At 34.9% G+C, this 25,655-nt stretch overlaps 1 protein-coding gene across 1 annotated transcript in view; it reads left to right on the top strand.

Annotated features, from left to right (window-relative positions):
* The window catches only part of LOC138707765 (cytosolic carboxypeptidase 6), a 1,502,040-nt gene that overhangs the window by 1,062,832 nt on the left and 413,553 nt on the right, over nucleotides 1-25,655 (top strand). The window contains exon 8 of the mRNA XM_069837635.1: nucleotides 25,058-25,169. Within this exon, the coding sequence (XP_069693736.1) occupies nucleotides 25,058-25,169 (112 nt within the window). The remainder of the gene's footprint in view (nucleotides 1-25,057; nucleotides 25,170-25,655) is intronic.

Raw genomic sequence — 25,655 nt, 5'->3', positions numbered from 1 at the left:
AAAGATGCATGGGCATATTTATAGTACCGTAACTAATTAAATGTTTCAGTTGAAATTTCGAAGTTGTTTAACCTGTGTTTACGTTGGCTGCCTTGTACTCATGAGAGAACGTCATTGGTCAATTATACACAAATAATATCAGAATGCGTAATATCTACTTTACATATCGTTATTGACATACATATCAATATGCATAGTCGTCTACGTTCTCGGTTTATTGTGAATCAAACATTTTCATATTCACGTCCTCTGCTTCTCGTTTTCATTCTAGTTCTCGTTCCCGGTTTATTGTAAACCAGCCTTAAGACAGAAGGCGTAAACCACTTCTCTGCAGAGAATAAAGCCCGATTCACTTTGACTTCCAAGTCAGAAGCGACTTCTACTGTATAGCGTTGGAAAGCTTAACGTTGTCAATATTAATAAACTATGACGTCATATTTGGGCATATGAGGCACACTTGAGCGTTTTAGGGGCCATGAAACTGAATGGAACTTACAATTGTGGTGTATGAAAAAGTGATGAGCATAACTATACAACAATCTGAAACGGAGGGTTTGAAATCCCTGGATACTGTGCATATAACTTCAAGTCGGAAAGAGTCTATAAAACTACTATTACACTTAGCTGTTTTATACGCAGTTCATATTAAATGTTAATCCCCAGGGAATATTTCAAGCTCGTAAATGGACTTCCACCATTAATATACATATGTGGAAGTTGGTGTGGAGCTGCATAGTGCTTTTCGAGTACACGACAGAACTATGGACGAACTACTTCGTCAAAAATGAATTCAGTATTTTACTACCCCAGTACGATATTTTGTTGAATGAATCCCTTTAAGGCAGCAGATATATAAACTCCCTTCGGTTTTAAATGGGGAAGTCTATGATATTAATTTATTTTTCGAGCTAAAACTTTTTAAATGTTCTCCAACAGTGTTCTTTGCTCTTATATTTCTCAGAAATAATTTCGTGTGATAATTTTTGAGCCCATAAATATTTTGAATAACGCTTCTGTCATGTTTGCAGTTTAACAGTATTTTATATCTTAATACACTAATTATTAATAAATCACTAAATAATAGGTATCTGCCAATGATGTTCCAGAAACGTATAGGTCTATACATGCTTAACCCTGATGCCAGAGTACAGCAGGACCTAGGTCGTAGAGCACATTGCAAAAGTAAGATGTCGATGGCAATTACATGTGAAGTTAAAAGATATATTTATTTAACAAATTAAAGCATTGGTCAATTTCCTAGTTTGGTACTGCGAGAAAGACATACGCTGTACATTTCAGAGAATAAATGTTAAATGAATGGTTGATTGGCAGACTTACTCGTGTTAAATTATATAAGCAACTGTGGCTTACAGCTGTTTCGGTGCTTCTTCACACCATCCTCAGAGCCTACTAGATCTCGGCGTCATCTCGAACTTCGCTGCCTGTTGTGGGGGTGTGTTTGCATGTTGAAAAGTGGAGTCAAATAGTGTGTGTGTTCTGAAATTGATCTGTGTTGAGAATTTCATCGGGGTGTATTTTAGTGTGTGTGTATATTTCATACTGTTCTAGTGTGTTGAGTTTTTGGTTTTTGGATTGTATGTGTAGAATTTCCATGTCTGTATTTATGTTATTGTATGTATGGTTAGCATTAGTTATGTGTTCGGCTTATGTAGATGTATTGTGTCCTATGGTCATTGCTTTAATGTTCTTTGTAGCGTGTTTGGAATGATCTGCCTGTCTGTCCAACGTAGAAATTGTCGCAACTATTACATGTGAATTTGTATAAGCCTGTGTGGTTGTATTTATTTTTTTGTGTTGTTTGTGTGTTGAGATGTCTTTGTAGTGTGTTTCCTGTTCTGTGTTGTTGGCTCATGGGTATGTTGAGTAATCTTTGTACCATTGTCCTGAATGCAGCATGTTTGTGTTGTATGGGGTGGTTAGATGTGTTGTGTATGTGTGTGGTGGTGGTGGTGGTGGTTGGTTTTCTGTACATTTTGAAGGTGTGTTTGTTGTCAATTTTTGTTATGGTGATGTATAGGAAGTTTATTGTGTTATTGTTTTCGAGTTCCAGTGTGTATTGAAGTTTTGGGTGTATTTCGTTTATATATTGGTGTAGTTTGGTATTTGTCGTTTGTTTCCTTTGTATAGTATGAGTATGTCGTCTACGTATCTGTGCCAGTATATTATGTTGTCTGCATATTTGTTGTGGTCATTGTTGAGTATATGTTCTATGTTGTGTAAAAATATCTCTGCTAGTATGCTAACATTTCATTGGGATCAGATTGCTCCAAAATATATCTAATACGTATATAAAAACTCAGTAATTTTCTAATATAGACCATGGAAGTTTCTTGAAAATGTATTATTTTCTCGGAAACCACAAGCAAAGGATCATATACCAAAGAATTTCGGTTAACTTCAATGACTCATCACTAGGGCAGAAAAAAAGTATCGGTTATAGGCTACATTGCATCGTACGTAGAGCCATGTGTTTACAAAATGCTTGTGTGCACGCACGACTAGTTACTGTAGCGGTTGTTTGTACAGTCCGCTCGGTATGAATGAACTCATAATAGAAGTTACATTTACAGGATTACTTGTGTTTCAAATTAATTAACTCGGAACAAATATTACATTTACAAAAATATCATTATTATCAATGAAGTCAAGCACATTTTCCCCATGTTCTGAATTCATTCGCCTTATTATCTGTTCTTTGTCGCATTTCTTTTCGGCATTCTGATACCTTCTCACGTTACTTAAGTAGGTATACTATTGAGGAGTGTCGAATGTTCACTTTCTCTGCTTCTTACAGTCAGTAGAGACACCATGCAACGAGACGCAGTTTGAAAATAATGTATATACTGGGTGTTCATTTTAAAGTGTGTCATGACGTCACTGTTGTGAGTCAGCGATTTGAAGCGAGTTTCAGCTTTTATGTCAGAGAAGTTGCCTATTAATCAAGGCGTTCAATCTGAACTAGAGAACGTGTACTGTATAACTTCAACATCTTAGCAACAGATGGCGGTCTGTAAAGTCTGTGTGCTATCATAATCTCTTTCGAATTGTGTTTTGCGCGGGAAAGTCGTACGCAGGGTATTTGTTATCATCGGTTGCGTACGGCAACATTCCACAATACAAATCGAATGCTCCGTGTCCATGTTGACCGTCGGAGTTAGTACTAAGTAATCGTCTTAACCCTCTCCCCATATCCCGACAGTAAGAAAAAACTCACCTCAGTACGTGTTTCCAAACAGTTCACATTCCTGCCACTACAGGCGTTACCGTACGTATCGGTAAGTACTCTTCAGAATGAACGCCGTACTTGCTAGGCAACTTCTCTGGCACATAGGTAATACGCCTCTGCGGAAGTGTAGGAAGATCGAATTCTCTAGGCTCATCGACTAGCCACATGACGGCATACAGCGAGTCATGACACACTTTGAACTGAACACAGAGTATAAATTATTTACTACCCTGATATCAATACTTTTCTTCAGTCCTACTCATCACAATAAATAAATGCATAATAATGTTTTATTCCACTCTTTATACCAAACAATCTGTACAGAATACGCAATATACGCCAATGCTTTACCGACTTCAAAATTAATTTAATTTTCTTTTGTTCAGGGAATAAATAATTCCAGAGTACATCACCACTTGTTTTACAGATTCGGAACATTTTCATGTGTTTGCTCAAAGCTTTTATTACGATGGAAATAGCAGTTATTAATTTGACGGAGATATATCGCTTTTATATCATCATAACCTGGATGAACTCCACTTTTAATTTACGACCGCGTGCTTCGTTCCCGTAGAATGAGGTCATGTTTATGTTACAGGGGATTGCATCAATTTGTTGTAGGATTGGAAGCGGACTTGCAAGGTGTTTAATCGCCCGCTTAAGAACGGTTCATCAGCATGTTCACTTCACTCCACGCTGACGCCAAGAGTTTTCAGATAGGTCATCAAATTAATTCACCCACGCTTCATTTGCATCCGTTGCGACAAGTTTATCAGCTGCATGCTACATTTACTATCTGCGCCGGTGCGCTAGCAGCTCTGCTTTTGTTCCAATATCGCCAAGGAGGCGCACTCACCTGGCCATATAATTGGCAATACAGTCCTTAAAGTAAGCGCATAAACTCACTCATTTACATAATGGACATTGCACAAATTTCATTCTATTTGTGACAAACGGTATGGGTATGATACTGGGTGGTGTTGTTTACAATATTTTCGCGTATAAATAAGAATATATAAAATAATTTTTCCTCTGCTTCTATCAAACACACATTAATTTCCTTTGCACTATGTGATGAACAAATTAGCTTTAATTATTTGATATAGGCGTGGCAGAAAGAAAAGTCCACTGAAAAAAAAGAAGAATTGTGAATGTCAACAGTTACGAACACCTATTACAAAAAGTTTTAATCTTAAACATTTCAAAATTCCTCCCTGCCCCCAAGTCAAAAAATACAGTCCTTAAAGTAAGCGCATAAACTCACTCATTTACATAATGGACATTGCACAAATTTCATTCTATTTGTGCCAAACGGTATGGGTATGGTACTGGGTGGTGTTGTTTACAATATTTTCGCGTATAAATAAGAATATATAAAATAATTTTTCCTCTGGCTCTATCAAACACACATTAATTTCCTTTGCAGTATGTGGTGAACAAATTAGTTTTAATTATTTGATATAGGCGTGGCAGAAAGAAAAGTCCACTGAAAAAAAGAAGAATTGTGACTGTCAACACTTAGGAACACCTATTACAAAAAGTTTTAATCTTAAACATTTCAAAATTCCTCCCTGCCCCCAAGTCAAAAAATACAGTCCTTAAAGTAAGCGCATAAACTCACTCATTTACATAATGGACATTGCACAAATTTCATTCTATTTGTGCCAAACGGTATGGGTACGGTACTGGGTGGTGTTGTTTACAATATTTTCGCGTATAAATAAGAATATATAAAATAATTTTTCCTCTGGTTCTATCTAACATACATTAATTTCCTTTGCACTATGTGATGAACAAATTAGCTTTAATTATTTGATATAGGCGTGGCAGAAAGAAAAGTCCACTAAAAAAAGAATTGTGACTGGCAACAGTTAGGAACACCTATTACAAAAAGTTTTAATCTTAAACATTTCAAAATTCCTCCCTGCCCCCAAGTCAAAAACATATTATTTCAAAAAATGAGTGGAATAAAAATAGTAGATCTACTTTATCAATTACACAAGCACAATATGACAAATCCCCATACCTTTATTTTATCCTATAAAAATAAGCCATATTTCTACACATTTTGACTTAAGTATGTTAAAATAGTACGGGAGAAGTGGGTACAGTAAGACAGGGAGAACAGTGAGACATATTTTATTAGATGGTAAATTTTGATGTTGAGATGTTGGTAACAGTGAAGTTGTATGTTGTATGAGTAAAGTAACAGTAATTTAATAGCTCGATTTGATTCTAGTTATAAAGGTGAGTGATGAAAACATAATTCGTAATGTTTCACTCTAGAAGTAAAATTTTGGCTTGTGTTTAATAAAGGTTATATTGGATATACAAATGAGATATCAATATGGATGTTTTGTCACCTAATACTAAGGTGTTTGAGATGTATATTTGGCAAAGTTTCGTCTTTCTTGTTTTAATTGTAAAGTGATGGCATCATTTTTAAATGAATTATGCGTAAAGAGAACAGTGAGACATGCCATTGAACGGTAAACTGAGACGTCTCACTGTTTCCATGTAGGCCTACCAATGATTTGCAAACCCTAACTGTAATTATATTACATTTACCAATAACTGACATTAAAACTGAACATACTAGTAACCAATTTAGGAAATGTAGCTTAAAGTAATGGATACATTACGTTTTAATGGTTTCATAAATAAAAAATTATTCACAAAATTTAATAAAATGTTAAAAAATAATAAAGAATTACATTAAATTCTTATAATTAAAAGCTTTGTTTTCATCAAACATTAATTTCATTTTTTCGCAAAAGTTTGAAATGTCATGGAAAATTCACTTTTCCAAATGTTCCAGATGTTTCAATGGTTTCGAAGTCAGACATCAAAATGATTCTAAATAAGCCTACAGAACATGTCAAGATAAAGAGACAGCAAGCTTTCCTTTCTTTTGAAATACATGTAAATCATTTCAATGCCCGTTAATAGACACTGTGGTGTCTCACTGTACCCTCCTGAATGGGAACAGTGAGACATTTGCATTTTTTTTGACAAACACGTATTGTATATTATGTCCTTTATCTATTATCATTTTTGTTTATGTATTATTATTCTCCATGTTTTAATGTCTATTTCTATTGTACTTGATTTTAAAAATACTTCAATTATTACTTGCATGCATATGTCTTAATATTTTGTGTCTCACTGTACCCACTACTCCCCTAGTCCATTCATATTGAAACATCATATAGTTTACAAAATTTCAGCTCTTTATCTTAAGTAGTTTCACAGTAAATTCATATGGACTGGTCTTTACAAACAGCCGCTACTATAACCAGTCGAGCTATATTTCATTTTGAAAGATTCCGACGACAATGAACAAATTCAAACGGTATGCCAAACAAATGTCCTCGAGGGCCGCGTAATGAGTACCTCTTATATAATATAATCTGTGGAACATATTTTTCTATATATGAATTTCTCTCCGTGATTATTTTAGCTATCGACTGATTAATGACTGATTAATTATTAAAGAGTTTCGATTCTTTCATTAATGATGTCGACTCTTTGAATGGTGGGTCCTGAATGAAGCTTAATGTCTTCATCTTAAATATTATTTAAATAAAAATAAAGGAAATTTAACATAGTAGCCTATGTAATAATAGTATATTATGCAACGAGCCTATAATGATAGTAATTAAGAATCGAGTATGGATGTTTATGAAACGAGCGCAAGCGAGTTTCATAATATTCATACGAGTGTCTTAATTACCATTATAGGCAAGTTTCATACGACTTTTCATGCTCGACCATATTTCTAACTTGAAATTATTCAGATGTATACATTTTATTTGTATCTGACAAGATCGGAAGTGACCTTGTTCTAGGTCGTGAATTGTGATATGTGCGCAGACGCGAAAGTATTGATTTTTTCCGAAGAATAATAATGTCATTGACCCTGATGTAATCCCGTTAAACTTGATATAACCTTGATTATTGAATTCGACATTGAAAAACGAGATGACAAATTGAATTTATTTGAATATTATTTACAATTAACGCTAATTATTATAGTAACAGAACATAACCTTCTGCGACAGTATTGGATTTCCAGCCTCCGTAACTTTTCGCTAATTCTCTTTCGACTGCATATCCGAGAATAATAGATACTTGCGGTTTTATAACGGTACAATGCTGACTTGTCATGGGCTGAACATCTGTAAGCTGAGTTGTTATTGGCTGAACACCAGTACTTTAATGAGTAGGTGTACTTTAATGACATGCATTAAAGGACTGCTACCAGGTGTATAATTACTACATTTCGGCATGGTCGAGCATAAAATATTGTACGTTACAAGGTTCAAATATTTTTCATGTATTCGTTTCAAAATTACAGTAAACATCCTAATTCATACGTAAAACCTCACTTTCTGCCCTTAAAGATGTGACGGAAAATCATTTTAGATGTTATTGTTACATCCTATTTTATTTTTAAGGCTTATTTAATATAATAGTGTTATTGAACCTGCTTTAGGAACCTATAATCTAATTTTCAAGCCTACAATTCCGAATCTTAGTATTTACTGTGTTGTTCGTAGTCAGATTCAGTTTATCAAAATTTTATCCATATTGTGAAAACATTTGCAAATAAAATATAAATAATTATATATCGTGCAATGTTACAGCACTAATCTATACTAATAATAAATCTGTAGCGAAAAGTTTTCTGGTAATTTTCGATTTTCCAAAAATAATTGGTGTTAACATGTATAATTATCCATACTGAAACCGAAAATTGCTTTTTTGAAATTTTTGTTTGTATGTCTGTCTGTCTGTCTATCTGGATGTTTGTTACCTTTTCACGCAATAATGGCTGAACGGATTTCGATGAAAATTGGAATATAAATTAAGTTCGTTGTAACTTAGATTTTAGGCTATATGACATTCAAAATACTTGATTTAAAAGGGGGTTATAAGGGGGCCTGAATTAAATAAATGGAAATATCTCGCTTATTATTGATTCTTTGTGAAATATGTTACATAACAAAAGTTTCTTTAAAACTGTTTTCCGATAAGTTTTATTCTTTCCAAAATTTTGATAGGACTGATATTTAATGAGATAAATGACTTTTAAAATTATAATACAATACATTTTCACCGCCGCCTCAGATTATAGCGTTGTTGTTCCTGCAGTAACTCTTATGTCCAAAATATAAAATTTTTGAGTAGGAAGAAAAAACACATTTATTCATTCCATGGTAATGGTACATAGGAGATCGTGAATTCTTACATTTTCGAAAGAAAGAAGTATAATTACATATCCCTATATATGCTCTATCACTATTTAAGTTATTTGAAGGGTTCAGAACCATAGTGGGCCAAGCGCCATTTACTGAAGACGCAGAAAACAATGGTTAAATTTAACTTATTACCACAATCCAATGGAAACACATAGCAAGTAATATAAAGTTTACACATTAAAACTTAATGATATGTCAATCTTCATTAAACTATGGTTGCATGTAATAACAAATAAGAAACATGTTAAAGGAACTGTCATTGCACCAAATGAGTGGTCTCTGGACCAAAATGATCGCATTTTAATTATTTAAATACAATTTAAATTAAGTAACATATTAAACGATTTATCCTTCTATCAAACACGAATGTTTCCTGGATCAAACCTCCTATTTTAATTATGTAATTACTTTATATTTATTTATGCTCGACCATGCCGAAATGTAGTAATTATACACCTGGTAGTAGCCCTTTAATGCACCTCATTAAAGTACACCTATTCATTAAAGTTCAGGTGTTCAGCCAATGACAGGTCACCTTTGTACCGTTATAAAACCACAAGTATCGATTATTCTCGGATATGCAATCGAAAGACAATTAGCGAAAAGTCACGGAGGCTGGAAATCCAATAATGTCGCAGAAAGTTATGTTCTGTTACTATAATAATTAGCGTTAATTGTAAATAATATTCAAATAAATTCAATTTCTCGTCTCGGTTTTCAATTCTAAATCAATTTCCAGGTTATATCAGACTAATGTTCATTTTATTCTCTATGAAGGTCAATGACATTCGGCCTCGGAAAAAATCAATACTTTCGCGTCTGCGCACATCTCACAATTCAGGTCAGTTCGCACATAACCATAAGATGACCTAATTTTGAATTATTTCAAGTTAGAGATATGGTCGAGCATAAAAAGTCGTATGAAACTTGCCTATAATGGTAATTAAGACGCTCGTATGAAAATTATGAAACGAGCTTGCGCTCGTTTCATAAACAAACATACTTGCGTCTTAATTACTACAATTATAGGCTCGTTGCATAATGTACTATTCTAACAGGTGTAGCGGAGCGCACGGGTACGGCTAGTAGACTTAATAAAATGGAATATTCTTGTCCATTCTTAATCAATTTTTGCCTTTAAACTAATAGTCTAGTGAGCTGCGTAATAGACACTTTAAGTCAGGCTTCCTGTTTAGTTAGCTGTTTTAATATGTACTTCTTATTGCTCGGCTGAGTGCAATTAAATTATTGCCAATAGATCTATAGACGGTAAAATATTGCCGTCTTGCCTCACAAGATGGTGGTGCACGCAGAGAAGGAACAACGAAATCGTATTGTGTATGAGATTAGAAGGATTTTTCTTTCGCCTTTTTATTTCCTTCCACCCTCGAGCGTTTTGCTGCCGTGGCTCAAGATCCATTCCAGATTCCGTCAATCTGATTAAATATAGATTCCATGCGGCCACTGATCCCACCTGCTAACCGGCGTGGGGAGCCAAACATTTCGATTTTATTGCCCAATGGACTCAGAGGTTTCTGAGCAGAAGTGCGATATTGTAAAACCCGTATATTACAGCCAAGTAGGGCTCCTACCCCATTCATAGATTATAAAGTGAGAGGTGTAAGGCCAGTAACAAACTCAAATACATATGTGAACGACCAGTGACCAAGCCTCATCTTCTTGCTTAAAGACTGTCGTCGTAATTCGATTCTTGCATGCGTATTACAATCTATAAAGTCCTGGTTTTTCTGAACCGACGCATGCGACGTGCGAGGTACGAGGCTCGCCTCGCACAAATCCGGACTACTGTCTTCCTCCGACGAGTTTAGCGCTGGGACCTGAGGTATTCTTGCCATAGGTGCGGGGGGGTTGCAGGTAGATTCTTCTGTTGCTACCAACGAGCACAGAATCCATAGAGTAGAGGTAAACAGCTTGGAGGTGAAGCAGCTTTTGTGGAAAGTCGCCATTATGATGCTACCAAAACATTGGGCTCCCGGTTAGGACATGGGCAGTTGATTGTGATGTTGCATCGTTGTTTTAATTAATAAATTAACTAATTTCAATATGCCTACATGTGCTGCGTATGGCTGCACAAACAGGTTTTCAAAAAAAATTCCTGGAATAACTTTTCACAGGTAAATATGCATGTGTGAAATGTACTTATTACCGGTAGATACGGCAATGAATGATTTAGCCTAGGTTAGTCGGTTAGATTCGTATTGTTCACGTATTAGTTTGATTAAGATAAAGGATTCGTGTACTGATATTATTGTAATTAATTTTTATAATCACTAAATCAGACTTACGCTTTGTACACATAGCATTTATGAGCGAAGCTATCCTAACAACCCAAGCTGGAAGTTTGTGTTGCGTGCTATAGAAAATGGGTGTACCGAGGTTTCTCTTCAACCGAATGCACGTATTCGTTTTATGAAGAAAAAGAAATAGTGTATTAATATTATTGTAATTAATTTTTATAATCACGAAATCAGACATGCTTTGCAGACTTAGCATTTACGAGCGAAGCTAACCTAACAACCCGTGTTGGAAGTTTGTGTTGCGTGCTATAGAAAATGGGTGTACCGAGGTTTCTCTTCAACCGAATGCACGTATTCGTTTTATGAAGAAAAAGAAATAGTGCATTAATATTATTGTAATTAATTTTTATAATCACGAAATCAGACATGCTTTGTAGACTTAGCATCTACGAGCGAAGCTAACCTAACAACCCGTGTTGGAAGTTTGTGTCGCGTGCTATAGAAAATGTGTGTACCGAGGTTTCTCTTCAACCGAATGCACGTATTCGTTTGATCAAAAAGAAATAGTGCATTAATATTATTGTAATTAATTTTTATAATCACGAAATCAGACATGCTTTGCAGACTTAGCATTTACGAGCGAAGCTAACCTAACAACCCGTGTTGGAAGTTTGTGTCGCGTGCTATAGAAAATGGGTGTACCGAGGTTTCTCTTCAACCGAATGCACGTATTCGTTTAATGAAGAAAAAGAAATAGTGTATTAATATTATTGTAATTAATTTTTATAATCACGAAATCAGACTTATGCTTTGCAGATTTAGTAGCTGCATTAACTCCATCGCGATCTAACTTAACCCACTTGGTAATAAAACTTCACTTTTGTTCGCCGTTATAATCCAATTATATACTATAAACGAAGAGCCTATCAAATATTATATGGTTAAGAGCATTCCACTCTATCTCTAAACAAAAATCGGGACATCTGTACGAAATACTGGCAAAAGGAAGAGAATGATAATTTGCGTTAAGAAGCAAGTTGCATTATTAAATCGAAGCAAATGGATCAATCTATGAAAGTACTTATTATAGGCTAGCATTTTTATTGGACTAGTAGCAAAATCAGGTCAAACTGTTATCTTCCATTTTTTTATCATTATTATTTGTTTAACTTTCCAGAGTACCTATTAAATACCATACTGCAATTTGAAGAGCTGTCAATTTCAATATGTATATATTTGATTTATCGATTACAGTTTTGCAATTTTTGCTAAAAATACGTGCCTAGCGATTCTGTATTACGAAACAAACAAGAAAGGGTGAGTCCTCCAGGAAATTAGGGACATACGGAATTCCTATTATCATAAGACCTTCTACAGGGACATCATTTTATTTTTACTTGCATTTTTATTGTACCTGCATTTCTGAATGTACTTCACTCCCACCCCTTCACTAATGTCCTTGCTCCCGTCAGACACACAAACTTATGGCCGCTGTTGCATTCGAAGTCTTCAAGCAGTGAAGTAAATACTGCAGTGTCTAGAGTGTTTCATAAATATGGTTGCGTTTTCTATAGAAGAAAGAACCTAGGCTATATTAATAATATCGTACTAAAAAATTATATTCAAGAAACGATAAATTCAATTTCAGAGAATATGCTTCAAAATGTTTTTAATAATATGCGTAAAGAATTGAAGCCTGCATTGTAATGAACGGCAACTATTTCAGCAACTTGTTTAAAAATTCAGATTAGCTTATTTTGAATTGAAGTGGCTAGAAGCAAAGGAATGCTAGTGACATTTGTAATAACATGAGTTAAGTGCATCCAGTGTCAGCTAAAGTATCTAAAATTTTAGTGGCAAAGGGATATTCTAATCGCATCACACATAAAAATTTAAATAAAAATTTCACCGATTTTACGAAAGCTTAAATATATAAACCCCATTTTCTCAAAAGTAACTTAAGTGCACTTACAGCCCTTTACTTATGACCCCCTCAATTTAAATGCACTCTCTATATTGTATGTTAACACCAATAATTAATATGCTAAATAAAGTAGACATTACATAACGAACATAGCCGCCTGAAAAGTTGAGTTTTTTAAAAAAGAATGTTACTACTCTGCTGTATTTTGATAAATTCCGTAAAAGTGATGATCAAACTGAAAATCGTAATATCGTATTTCCCTACAATATAAATGGATACACTACTTTTCTCTCCTCCTATACCTAGTAAAATGATTTGTTTACATATTGCACTAGTAACATCAAACTCCTGTAATGGAAGGGGGCAACAGTGTTTCTGAGTATAGCCAGGTTAATGTTAAAAATGTTGGTAAAAATAAAGTGATGTCCCTGTATAACGTAATAGTTATTTTGCAATGTTTTGGTAGCAACAAGATGGCGTCAGGCCCATCAAACCGGCTTCACTAAGTCCAATGGTATTAAGATGCTAGTGTCTACTCTATGTATTCTGTGCTCTTTGGTTGCTACAGCCAAGCCGAGCCGAGCGGAGTGGGAAGTATTAATCGTCCAAAAATATGCAGTCTTCAGTTTGTAGTAGTGTGTGAATATTTCATATACATATTGTTTACCTAGGCCTATATGGTTTTGTTATTAATATATTAAATATATTGTTGCAATATTTGTTCAAACATCTCCCTGATGTTAGCTATGTTAATATTATATCAATTACTCATATTAAATATTTCACCGTTACAAGTCATTTTTAAGGAAACATGCTGTGGAAAATTTTTGGTTTTATTCTATTGGAATTTTAGAATATGTGTGATTGGTATCGTGAAAAACAGATTCCTATAATGTCATGCAAAAATTATTTATTGGTGATATCTTAAAATACAAATCAAGTAGTTTTACTTCTCCAGTGAGTTCAGCAGTACAGTGTAATTAAATTGATTACTTTACAAATTTAATTAAATTCTACTAATCACTAAATTTTATAGTATGATTCTTCTTTTCATTTATATTATTGTAGTTGTATTATGATTTTTCTTTTTATTTATTTTATTGTATTTCTATTCTTCCACTCAACCAGCATAAAAGTACACTACATATGAATATAGTTACAAGCTACAAAGAACACAACAATTTGATTTCGATAAAAGTTACCTGTATGCAAGAGTTACTTATGAATTAAACAGTAAAATACTATGGACTATTACTTTACTAACTTACTGGCTTTTAAGGAACCCGGAGGTTCATTGCTGCCCTCACATAAGCCCTATCTTGAGCAAGATTAATCCATTCTCTATCATCATATCTCACCTCCCTCAAATCCATTTTAATATTATCCTTCCATGTACGTCTCGGCCTCCCTAAAGGTCTCTTTCCCTCCGACCGGCCAACTAACACTCTATATGCATTTCTGGATTGGCCCATACGTTCCACATGCCCAGCCCATCTCAAACGTCTGGATTTAATTGTTCCTAATTATGTCAGGTGAAGAATACAATGCGTGCAGTTCTGTGTTGTGTAACTTTCTCCATTCTCCTGTAACTTCATCCCTCTTAGCCCCAAATATTTTCCTAAGCACCTTATTCTCAAACACCCTTAACCTATGTTCCTCTCTCAAAGTGAGAGTCCAAGTTTCACAACCATATAGAACAACCGGTTATATAACTGTTTTATAAATTCTAACTTTCAAATTTTTTGACAGCAGACTAGATAACAAGAGCTTCTCAAACGAATAATAACAGACATTTCCCAAATTTATTGTGTTTAATTTCCTCCCGAGTATCATTTATATTTGTTACTGTTACTCCAAGATATTTCAACTTCTCCACCTCTTAATAAGATAAATTTCCAACTTTTATATTTCTATTTCGTACAATATTCTCGTCACGAGACATAATCATATAGTTTGTCATTTTTTTGGATTTACTTCCAAACCTATCTCTTTACTTGCTTCCAGTAAAATTCCCGTGTTTTCTCTAATCGCTTGTGGATTTTCTCCTAACATATTCACGTCATCCGCATAGACAAGCAGCTGATGTAACCCGTTCAATTCCAAACCCTCTCTGTTATCCTGGACTTTCCTAATGGCATACTCTAGAGCAAAGTTAAAAAGTAAAGGTGATAGTGCATCTCCTTGCTTTAGCCCACAGTGAATTGGAAATAAGCAATAATATACAAACTTCAGCAGGGCATAGTTAAAATAATATACATAGATTGTTAATATATTTCAAATAATATTGGATAATAGTAAGAGATGAAACAATTTTGAAAATATAGGATGCATGTCTAAAGAAAGTCAAGTTCCAGGACACTGTGGAATACCCGAAAGCTAAACTCTGGTCACAGACACCGTGAAAGCCTACAGAATCACACGACTAAGTAGCTTTAATATTGTACGTTCCAATATTAATGAAATCCCTCTCTTTAAAGATTCTCACCTAATTAGTAGAGTGACGTAAGTGAATTTCTAATAATAATCTTGTTGGGGCTGATATTTCAATGATCATGATGTTCAAGTTTGGAAGGAGAGCAAATATCGGCCCGTCGTTTCTTCTCCCGCATCTCATAACAGAATTCCCCCAACTTGGATTCTTCTCTTTAACTTGGAACAAGTAGGCCAACAGATACGGAGCCAAAGCGATCTGTCCGATGCTAAAAAGAACATTAAATATTCCCTTAATTACATCAAGACATTCCAAACTGCAAATTACCGTTTCTGGCAAGCATCATACCGTATGGCAACCTAAAGAAGAGTTTGTACTCAATTTATGAAATGTAATTAAGGACTTAAAACATGTGAGATTTGCTCGTTCTAAGTTGGGATGTTTTAACTGTTCTCATATTCTTCCCATCTGTCACGAACTAGATTTTCGCCGAATCTTTAATTATTTTAGTTTTAAGAAAAGAGAGATATTAAGCTAATATAAGAAGTTGTAGAATTTCTAAGAAACTTGATTAATAAAAGATAAGACTGCAGAACGTCTCGTGTTAAGATGTTGTACACTTCCTTACCAAATTTCATTTACACGCTTTTAATTTCATATTGGTAAGTAATCATTGTCCTTAATACCTTTTCAAGCATCCTACGACCGGACGAAAACTTCTACTTTCGTGCATACTTACGAGGAATATAATGTCTAAAACCTTGGTACTTCATGAAAAATCCCGTAATGAGATGGCTGCCTTTATTGTAATTCTTGTACTTCTTCGAGGTACAGATTGGACTCAAGTGCGCGTTTGAATGCCTTCTTAATTGCATATTTAAAGAAATCATTTCATTTCTTCTTTGCAAACTTCGTCTTATTATCTGTGCTCATTTCGAAATCCGTTCTTTTAATTTTAAAACTTCAGCGGTTATTTTAAATTTCGTTCAGAACATTCTCTTCCATTCTCGATCTCTCTTTTCGTATTCCTTGCCCATACTTATCATCCCGTACTTTTTCATACATTTTTCTCCGCTTTCTTTCTCTCGCTCACTCTGTAGAATGAAGTTAGGTCCGAATATCGAAATTTCATTCCCACAGCTCACGATTATGTGCCAATTAACTGACTGAATGTTGAGACCGTTATGCAAATTGCCTAGCAGAGAGTCTGGAATGGAAGTGATAGAATTCCCTCGGAGGTTATGGAATGGCCAGACACCTTCAAGATAAGAGACCCGTGTCATATATTCACTACTGCATTAAATTTTGTATTCTTTTAAATCGGAAAAGAAATTGGGGCTTATTTATTACAGACTTCGATGGAATTTTTCTGATCGTAGGGAAATATTGGGTACGAAACTTTTTAGAAAATTGTATCCACATTCTTTTTAACTATATCGGGCTAGTCACGAAGTATTCGCGAAAATATTTTTCAAAAAATTTACACTTTCGTAATTGGCGGAAAATATTAAAGAATCTGCTATGTACTGTAAAACATAATCAGATTACCTCATTATTCAGTCCACATTAAATTTTTCTAAGCCTGAACACCAATACTTATGAGGTTTTAAATATGTTACGCCCTTCACTATCAATGAGTAACTATATATTTCTTTGCTCACTTTTACTCCAAGTCAAAATTTTTGTATGATTGGTGATGTTTAACAGCGTGGTATACATTATACAGTACAAATCTCCAGGCAAGATTTTGTCATCTTCAGGAAGAAAATGAGACATATACAAAGAGAAAGATAATCAGGCATATTCAGAGAGAAAGAAAATCAGGCACATACAGAGCGAAACAAAATCAGGCATATACAGAGAGAAAGATAATCAGGCATATACGGACAGAAAGAAAATTAGACATATACAGAGGGAAAGATAAGCAGACATATATAGAGAGAAAGATAATCAGGCATATACGGACAGAAAGAAAATTAGACATATACAGAGAGAAAGATAAGCAGACATATATAGGGAGAAAGATAATCAGTCATATACAGAGAGAAAGGAAATCAGGCATATAAAGAGAGAAATAAAATCAGGCATATGCAGAGAGAAAGAAAATCAGTCATATGCAGAGAGAAAGAAAATCAGGCATATACAGAGGGAAAGGAAATCAGGCATATAAAGAGAGAAAGAAAATCAGGCATATACGGAGAGAAAGGAAATCAGGCATATAAAGAGAGAAAGAAAATCAGGCATATGCAGAGAGAAAGAAAATCAGTCATATACAGAGAGAAAGAAAATCAGGCATATACAGAGGGAAAGGAAATCAGGCATATACAGAGGGAAAGGAAATCAGGCATATACAGAGAGAAAGAAAATCAGGCATATACAGAGAGAAAGGAAATCAGGCACATACAGAGAGAAAGAAAACCAGGCACATACAGAGAGAAAGAAAATCAGGCATATACAGATAGGTACAAAATCAGGCATATGCAGAGAGAAAGGAAATCAGGCATACACAAAGAGAAAGAAAATCAGGCATATACAGAGAGAAAGGAAATCAGGCATATAAAGAGAGAAAGAAAATCAGGCATATACAGAGAGAACGAAAATCAGGCATATACAGAGAGAAAGAAAATCAGGTATATACAGAGAGAAAGAAAATCAGGCATATACAGAGGGAAAAGAAATCAGGCATATACAGAGAGAAAGAAAATCAGGCATATACAGAGAGAAAGAAAATCAGTCATATACAGAGAGAAAGAAAATCAGGCGTATGCAGAGAGAAACAAAATCAGGCATATACAGAGAGAAAGAAAATCAGGCATATGCAGAGACAAAGAAAATCAGACATATGCAGAGAGAAAGAAAATCAGGCATATACAGAGAGAAAGAAAACCAGGCCTATGCAGAGAGAAAGAAAATCAGGCATATACAGAGAGGAAGAAAATCAGGCATCTACACAGAGAAGGAAACTCAGGCATATACAGAGAGAAAGAAAATCAGACATATACAAAGAGAAAGATAATCAGGCATATACAGAGAGAAAAAAAATCAGGCATATACACAGAGAAGGAAAATCAGGCATATACAGAGAGAAAGAAAATCAGGCATATACAAAGAGAAAGAAAATTAGGCATATACACAGAAAAAGAAAATTAGGCATATACAGAGAGAAAGAAAATCAGGCGTATACAAAGAGAAATAAAAGTAGGCATATACAGAGAGAAAGAAAAATCAGGCATATACACAGAGAAAGAAAGTGATTCATATTTAGAGAGTAAAAATATAGGCATATTTAAGGAGATAGGAAACGAGTCATAGAAAAAGGAAGGAAATCAGGCAGAGTGAGAGAAAAAATTAAACAGAAAGAGACAAAAAATGAGACCTACTTAGAGAGGAGGATATTTAAGTAAGAAATAGGGGGAAAAAATCAAGTACCGTGCGTGTAGTGAATTAAGTTAGGAATATAATTAGTGAGAAAAGTTATACAGCAGGAAATACTACAAGAAAATCGTGTTTACAGAGAGATAAAATCAGACAGAATGGTTTGGAAAGAAAATCAGATATTAAGAATTATATAAAGTCTGATAAGACCAGAGAGAGAGAGAGAGAGAGAGAGAAAGAGAAAAGTCGAGGTGAAATGAGAGAAATAAAGTCAGCCAGGAAATGAATAAGAGAAAAGAGAAAGAGAATGATAGGCAAAAGGGGTGCAAAGAATATCAGGCAGAAACAGATAAAAAGAAATAATGGTAGGTAGTATAAGAGAGAGAGAGAAAAACAGAGGGGAAACGAAAATATTAACAAAAGGAATCAGAGATAAATGCAGGCTGAAAGACAGGGCAAGAAAAGAAAGGCAGAAGAACAGAGACAAAAAATGCAGTGAGATGACTGACGTAAATACATGGATAAGGTACTACGAATGAAATACGGATAAAATATGACATTTTAAAACACAGACAAAAACAGATACAGAACAAACGACGGAAAAGGGGAGAAAAAAGGGATAAACATAGACAAATAGGAAATATAAATACGGGCAAACTGACAACAAACACTTCCCGTATTCGATAACGTACTTACGGCTTTTAAGAAACCCGGAGGTTCATTGCCGCCCTCACATATGCCCGCCATCTGTCCCTATCCTGAGAAAGATCAATCCAGTCCCTACCATCATATCTCAAATCCCTCAAATCCATTTTAATATTATCCTACCATCTATGTCTCGGCCTCCCCAAAGGTATTTTTTACTCCGGCATCCCAACTAACACACTATATGCATTTCTGGATTCGCTCATACATGCTATATGCCTTGCCCATCTCAAACGTATAGATTTAATGTTCCTAAATATGTTAGGTGAGGAATACAATGTATTCTGTTCTACAATGTGTAACTTTCTCCATTCTCCTGCAACTTCATCCCTCTTAGATACAAATATTTTCCTAAGCACCTTATTCTCAAACACCCTTACCTCTGTTCCTCTCGCAAAGTGAGAGTCCAAGTTTCACAACCATACAGAACAACAGGTAATATAACTATACAAATCTGGCTTTCAGGTAGTAGCTCCCTGTAAAACAGGTTTGAATAATTTCAAGGAAAAATTGTTCCGGGGCCGAGTATCGATCCCGGGACCCTTCGCTTAGCGCGCGAACGCTCTACCGACTGAGCTACCCCAGGAACTATACACGACACCATCACAATTTTTCCTTTTTTATCCACACAACTCACATGAGCTGACAAGACGCCAGAACTCAATTGTGAGTGCACACAATTGAAATTCACACAGTATTTGTGGTCACTCGCAGTTGAGTTCTGGTGTCTTGTCAGCTCATGTGAGTTGTGTGGATATAAAAGGAAAAATTGTGACGGTGTCGTGTATAGTTCCTGGGGTAGCTCAGTCGGTAGAGCGTTCGCGCGCTAAGCGAAGGGTCCCGGGATCGATACAGGTAATGTAACTGTTTTATAAATTCTAACTCTTAGGTTTTTTGAGAGCAGACTGGATGACAAAAGCTTCTCAACCGAATAAAAACACGCATTTCCCATATTTAATTCGATAATAAATCGCTTAAAATTGTCATTTTGCAGCACAGCTGCACTTAGGTCTATAATGAAAAAGTCAAAATGTGAGTGGATAAAGCGCTTTCCAGCTGTGAATGTCCTGAAACACAGTTTGTTTGTTGAAACCATCCCTTAACATAATGAAGGACCGCACTCGAGAAGTCTCTCGCAAGGAGGCGACCAGAACGAAACGTAATTATGATGAACATGCTCTTGTCCCCACCCGGCGCACAATTGAAGTGCTAACATCGAAGTGGGGAAGATTCAAGACGTGTGGTTGAGAAACTGCAGTAGGCTAAACAGCGTCTGACTGGGTTTCTTGGATACGAAGGAAAATGTTCACGTCCTCTTCCATTATAATAGTACATTATGCAACGAGCCTATAATGATAGTAATTAAGAAGCAAGTATGGATATTTATGAAACGAGCGCAAGAGAGTTTCATAAACTTCATACGAGCGTCTTCATTACCATTATAGGCAAGTTTCATACGATTTTTTATGCTCGACCATATTTCTAACTTGAAATTATTCAGATGTATACATTTTATTTGTATCTGAAAGGATCGGAAGTGACCTTGTTCTAGGTCGTGAATTGTGAGATGTGCGCAGACGCGAAAGTATTGATTTTTTCCGAGGAACAATAATGCCATTGACTCTGATGTAATCCCATTAAACTTGATATAACCTTGATTATTGAATTCGACATTGAAAAACGAGATGACAAATTGAATTTATTTGAATATTATTTACAATTAACGCTAATTATTATAGTAACAGAACATAACCCTCTGCGACAGTAATGGATTTCCAGCCTCCGTGACTTTTCGCTAATTCTCTTTCGATTGCATATCCGAGAATAATCGATACTTGCGGTTTTATAACGGTACAAAGCTGACTTGTCATTGGCTGAACACCTGTACTTTAATGAATAGGTGTACTTTAATGACATGCATTAAAGGACTGCTACCAGGTGTATAATTACTACATTTCGGCATGGTCGAGCATAAAAGAATTTTCAAAATGAAAGAAAATTATACTTCTCGAAGTTCACTTTAACACTTGTTAAAATATAAAACTTTAAAAGACTTAAAACTTTTTAAAAGGCTGAAATCGTTAATGGTAATATACATTGCACACGCACGGCACCGTTTCGACACTTTTCTGTGTCTTCGTCAGCGCCTAGTGAACTACTACTACCTCAGCTCATCTTGCTTCTAATTTAGGAGTGTCCTGTTTGTCCACACCTGTGGAGTAACGGTTAGCGCGTCTGGCTGCGAAACCAGGTGGCCCGGGTTCGATTCCCGGTCGTGGGAATTTACCTGGTTGAGGTTTTTTCCGGGGTTTTTCCTCAACCCAATATGAGCAAATGCTGGGTAACTTTCGGTGTTGGACCCCGGACTCATTTCACCGGCATCATCACCTTCACCTCATTCAGACGCTAAATAACCTGAGATGAGCGTCGTAAGATAACCTACTAAAATAAAAATAATAAAGTTTCCTGTTTACTGCGATGGAAGTTTACGGTTTTGGTGGTATAACATTATAGAAATGTCTAAAATTGAAATTATTATACTTCAGAGTTCGAGGACCCATTTTGTCAGATGCGCATTTTACTAGATCTTTTAACACAACTACTTTATACTTTTACTTAATACACATTAAGAAAATCTTTCCATGCATAGAGGCAATTTCTTATTCACTTAAAAAAATTATTACAAACTCTAGTTCACAAAATTACCAAAAATTACTTTTTTATTGATAAAGTTACAATTGCAACGTTCTTATGAAAATTAAGATACGTTTATTACTGAAATAGTATGGAATTTTTGTTATATATATATATATATATATATATATATATACATAGGGGAGAGTCGGGTAGTATCGGACATCGGGTAATTTCGGACAGTGGGTTTCTTTCATCTACCACACGATGATAGTACCTAATTGACATGGTTACGTTTCTGTGATGTCGCATAGAGAAACGTAACCATGTCAATCAGGTACTATCATCGTGTGGTAGATGAAAGAAACGCACTGTCCGATACTACCCGATGTCCGATACTACCCGACTCTCCCCTATATATACATATATATAATATGTATTTTTACTAGGTTACTTAACGACGCTGTATCAAATACGAGGTTATTTAGCGTCGATGGGATTGGTGATCGCGAGATGGTATTTGGCGAGATGAGGTCGATGATTCGCCATAGATTACCTGACAATTGCCTTACGGTTGGGGAAAACCTCGGAAAAACCCCAAACTGGTAATCAGCCCAAGCGGGAATCGAACACCGCGCCCGAACGCAACTTCGGATCGGCAAGCAAGCGCCTTAGCCGACAGAGCTTCGCCGGTGGCTGTTATATTTTTCATAGTGAAAGACCAAATCAAATTTTAGTTTGAAAATACACTTGTGGACCTGACTATTATCTCTCGGACATCCAGGGGTTCGCGGACCACTGTTTAAGAATTACTGATCTAATTTGAATCATCCAACAAATTAAGATAACCTATGTTTATTACTGAAATTGTGTGGTATTTTTGTTATATTTTTAATAGTGAAAGAACAAGTACAATTCAATTTTAAAATACACTTGCGAACACCTGACTATTAGCTGTCAGACACCCAGGGGTCCACAGACCACTGTTTAAGAATTTATGATCTAAATTTAATAACACAAAACAAACAAATAAATAAATACAATTCAACTGTGGTTTACAAATTAAATACCAATAGCTGCCTGTATTTCTACATAGGACATAGTGAAAGATCATTCCAAATACGGTACAATTAACATATTAAAGCAAAACTAAATCATACAATACATCAAATAACGCAGAACAGCCATAAATACAAGAACATAAAATCAAATATTGAAATACTATACGTCACAACAAAATGTCCACAATTAAAAATATAAAAGTAGTATGAAATACAGGGACTGGACTGCTTTACCTGCAGACTTACTAAAGGCTTTACCAATAACCAAAATGTTTTCAAAATTGGCTTAAGGACTTTACTAATATACGACAGTATATTACAATATTTAAAGGGTGTAATTGATGTTTTGTTATTTGAAGTGTTATATCAGTGAAGAAGTGTGTTGTGTCAGTGAAGTTTTATAGTTTACAGTGGTAGAGCAAAGTATTTGAACAGTTTTTTCAAGTGTTAGTGAAATCAGGATAGTATGAGTGAAATGTGTAGTAGTTCCAGTGCAGTGAGTGATTGACAGCGAAATGAGTATAGTGCTGAAGTGTACTTGTGCATGTATGAACATATCATACTTGTGAGTTTTAGTTCGAACTCAGGATTAGGATACAAATTAGATTTACTTTAAATGCTAGTTTAAGTGATCGTGCTTCATTTAATTTTGGATCGACCTTGTTGATTTTATTATGTTATTGTTAATAACAATAATATTATTATTATTATTATTATTTTTATTATTATTATTATTATTGGTATTAATTGAATCGGTCGGAGCTAAAAGGAATTAAGTCAAAATATGAAGTTTTGGGTTATGCAACAATTTGAACAACTGTTGTCATGCGCATCGGACGATGAAAGAGGGAACTAAGACTTTTAAATATTCTTTTGTCTTCTATAACATAAAAATATAATATTTGTGTTATTAGTGGAAAGTTTTTGCTTCTCCTGAAAAGTTGTCAAAAGTGACTTAAATCCTTTTATCTCCGACCGACTCAATTGTTATTACCAGTATTATTATTATTAATTTATTATTAATTGTCATTATTGAGTGTAATTAGTTACCACTGACACCTGGTATTTACCCATTTGCAGTGTGAATACATACATGTGCGTTTCGTTTGTGGTATCTTCTTGCGTTATACTACATTGCACGTCAACAACATAGTGCAAAATTAACTTACATTTTGATATAATAAATATTTTCACAGAGAAACAAATTTATCTAAAAGTTGGGGAGAGGATGGTATTTTTAAAACTTTTTTCCTATTTGGTTTAAAATATTAATTTTTTGTATGTAGAGAGCTCATAGCTGTGGCAACTCAACCAAATAAAAATATAAAAAAAAAGAAATATTTTGGGGCCCAAATTTGAAAAAAAAAAAACCAGTGCAGGATTGTACTAAAACCGATATATCTAAACCCTTTTTAAATATAGATTCAAACAGTTTTTTGCAATATATTTGCAAAAGCTTGTTCTACAAACTGTCTCTAACAGAATTTTGATATCATACCCTACGTTTGTAAAATAAACAATTAAAATTTAATAACAATTTTTTTATTTCCTTTCTTGTAAACCAACGGACGTATTTTTAAATGAAATCAATTAACAAAATTTGTTACAGAGAAAAGTTTCGTAATAGTCCAACGAATATGTGTTCTAAATTTCATGCATGTATCTTTAATAGTTCAGAAATTATATCCATTTTTGTCTGGAAATGTAGCAAAAAAATGAAGTTACTGAAAAACCGATAAAAGCGGGCGTGTGATTTAAAAATCCATAGCGCAGGAAGTTTAAAAATGACGTCTCAACATCCGATAAGGGCACAAATACCCACAAAATGTTATGCAATGCATTCCACACGTATCACAGGGTATTTTAAAGAAAAAAAATTTTGAAAATTTAATTTACCGGAAACAACAATAAAAGTGGCAGAGTGATTTAAAAATCCATAACGCAGGAAGTTTAAAAATGACTCAACATCCGGTAAGGGCACAAATACCCACAAAATGTTATGCTATGCATTCCACACATATCACAGAGTATTTTAAAGATTTTTTTATTTACTCATTTTTCATCAAAAAATACCATATTCTCCCCTTAAAGAAGAAGAGTTGGAAAACGTATCCAGTGTGCCGTTAATGTTTACTTATTCAAAACTTTATGCCTGTTGCAGATCAACACTGATGGGGTTCGATTTGAACCGAACATGGCATCAGATCTCGCGTTGGGCCCACCCCACGTTGCACGCTGTCCACACGATGCTAACCGAACTGGACCAGAGTCGGGTGAGTGTCTTTGAAAGAACAATTTATTTCATGATAAATTACGTAACAAAAATCCACATCTCCTGTGGAAGACAAAACGAGCAAGCGTAGAATGCAAGTCCAGTTCTTGAAAAAGGAAGTAGTGATTCGTTACCTTTGAAGAATGCTTCGTGCCTTGATTGCTATGTGACGCAATGTTAGCGTGTAAATGTGCGTGTAAGGAACGTGAGTGCTGTACGTGTGTATACGAAATATAGTATTGCTCTGAAGTACGTGTGATTGAACATTAAGTGCCCATGTCCGTTTTCATGAACGTATTATGTAACTGCGTATGTATGTATGTATGTATGTATGTATGTATGTATGTATGTATGTATGTATGTATGTATGTATGTATGTATGTATGTATTTTTTATTTTATTTTAGTAGGTTATTTTACGCCGCTTTATCAACATCTCAGGTTATTTAGCGTCTGAATGAGATGAATGTGATAGTGCAGGTGAAATG

Source organism: Periplaneta americana, chromosome 10 (assembly GCF_040183065.1).
Source record: "Periplaneta americana isolate PAMFEO1 chromosome 10, P.americana_PAMFEO1_priV1, whole genome shotgun sequence".
In the NCBI taxonomy this organism is placed as follows: Eukaryota; Metazoa; Arthropoda; class Insecta; order Blattodea; family Blattidae; genus Periplaneta; species Periplaneta americana.
This window is presented reverse-complemented; position numbering and strand designations above follow the sequence as displayed.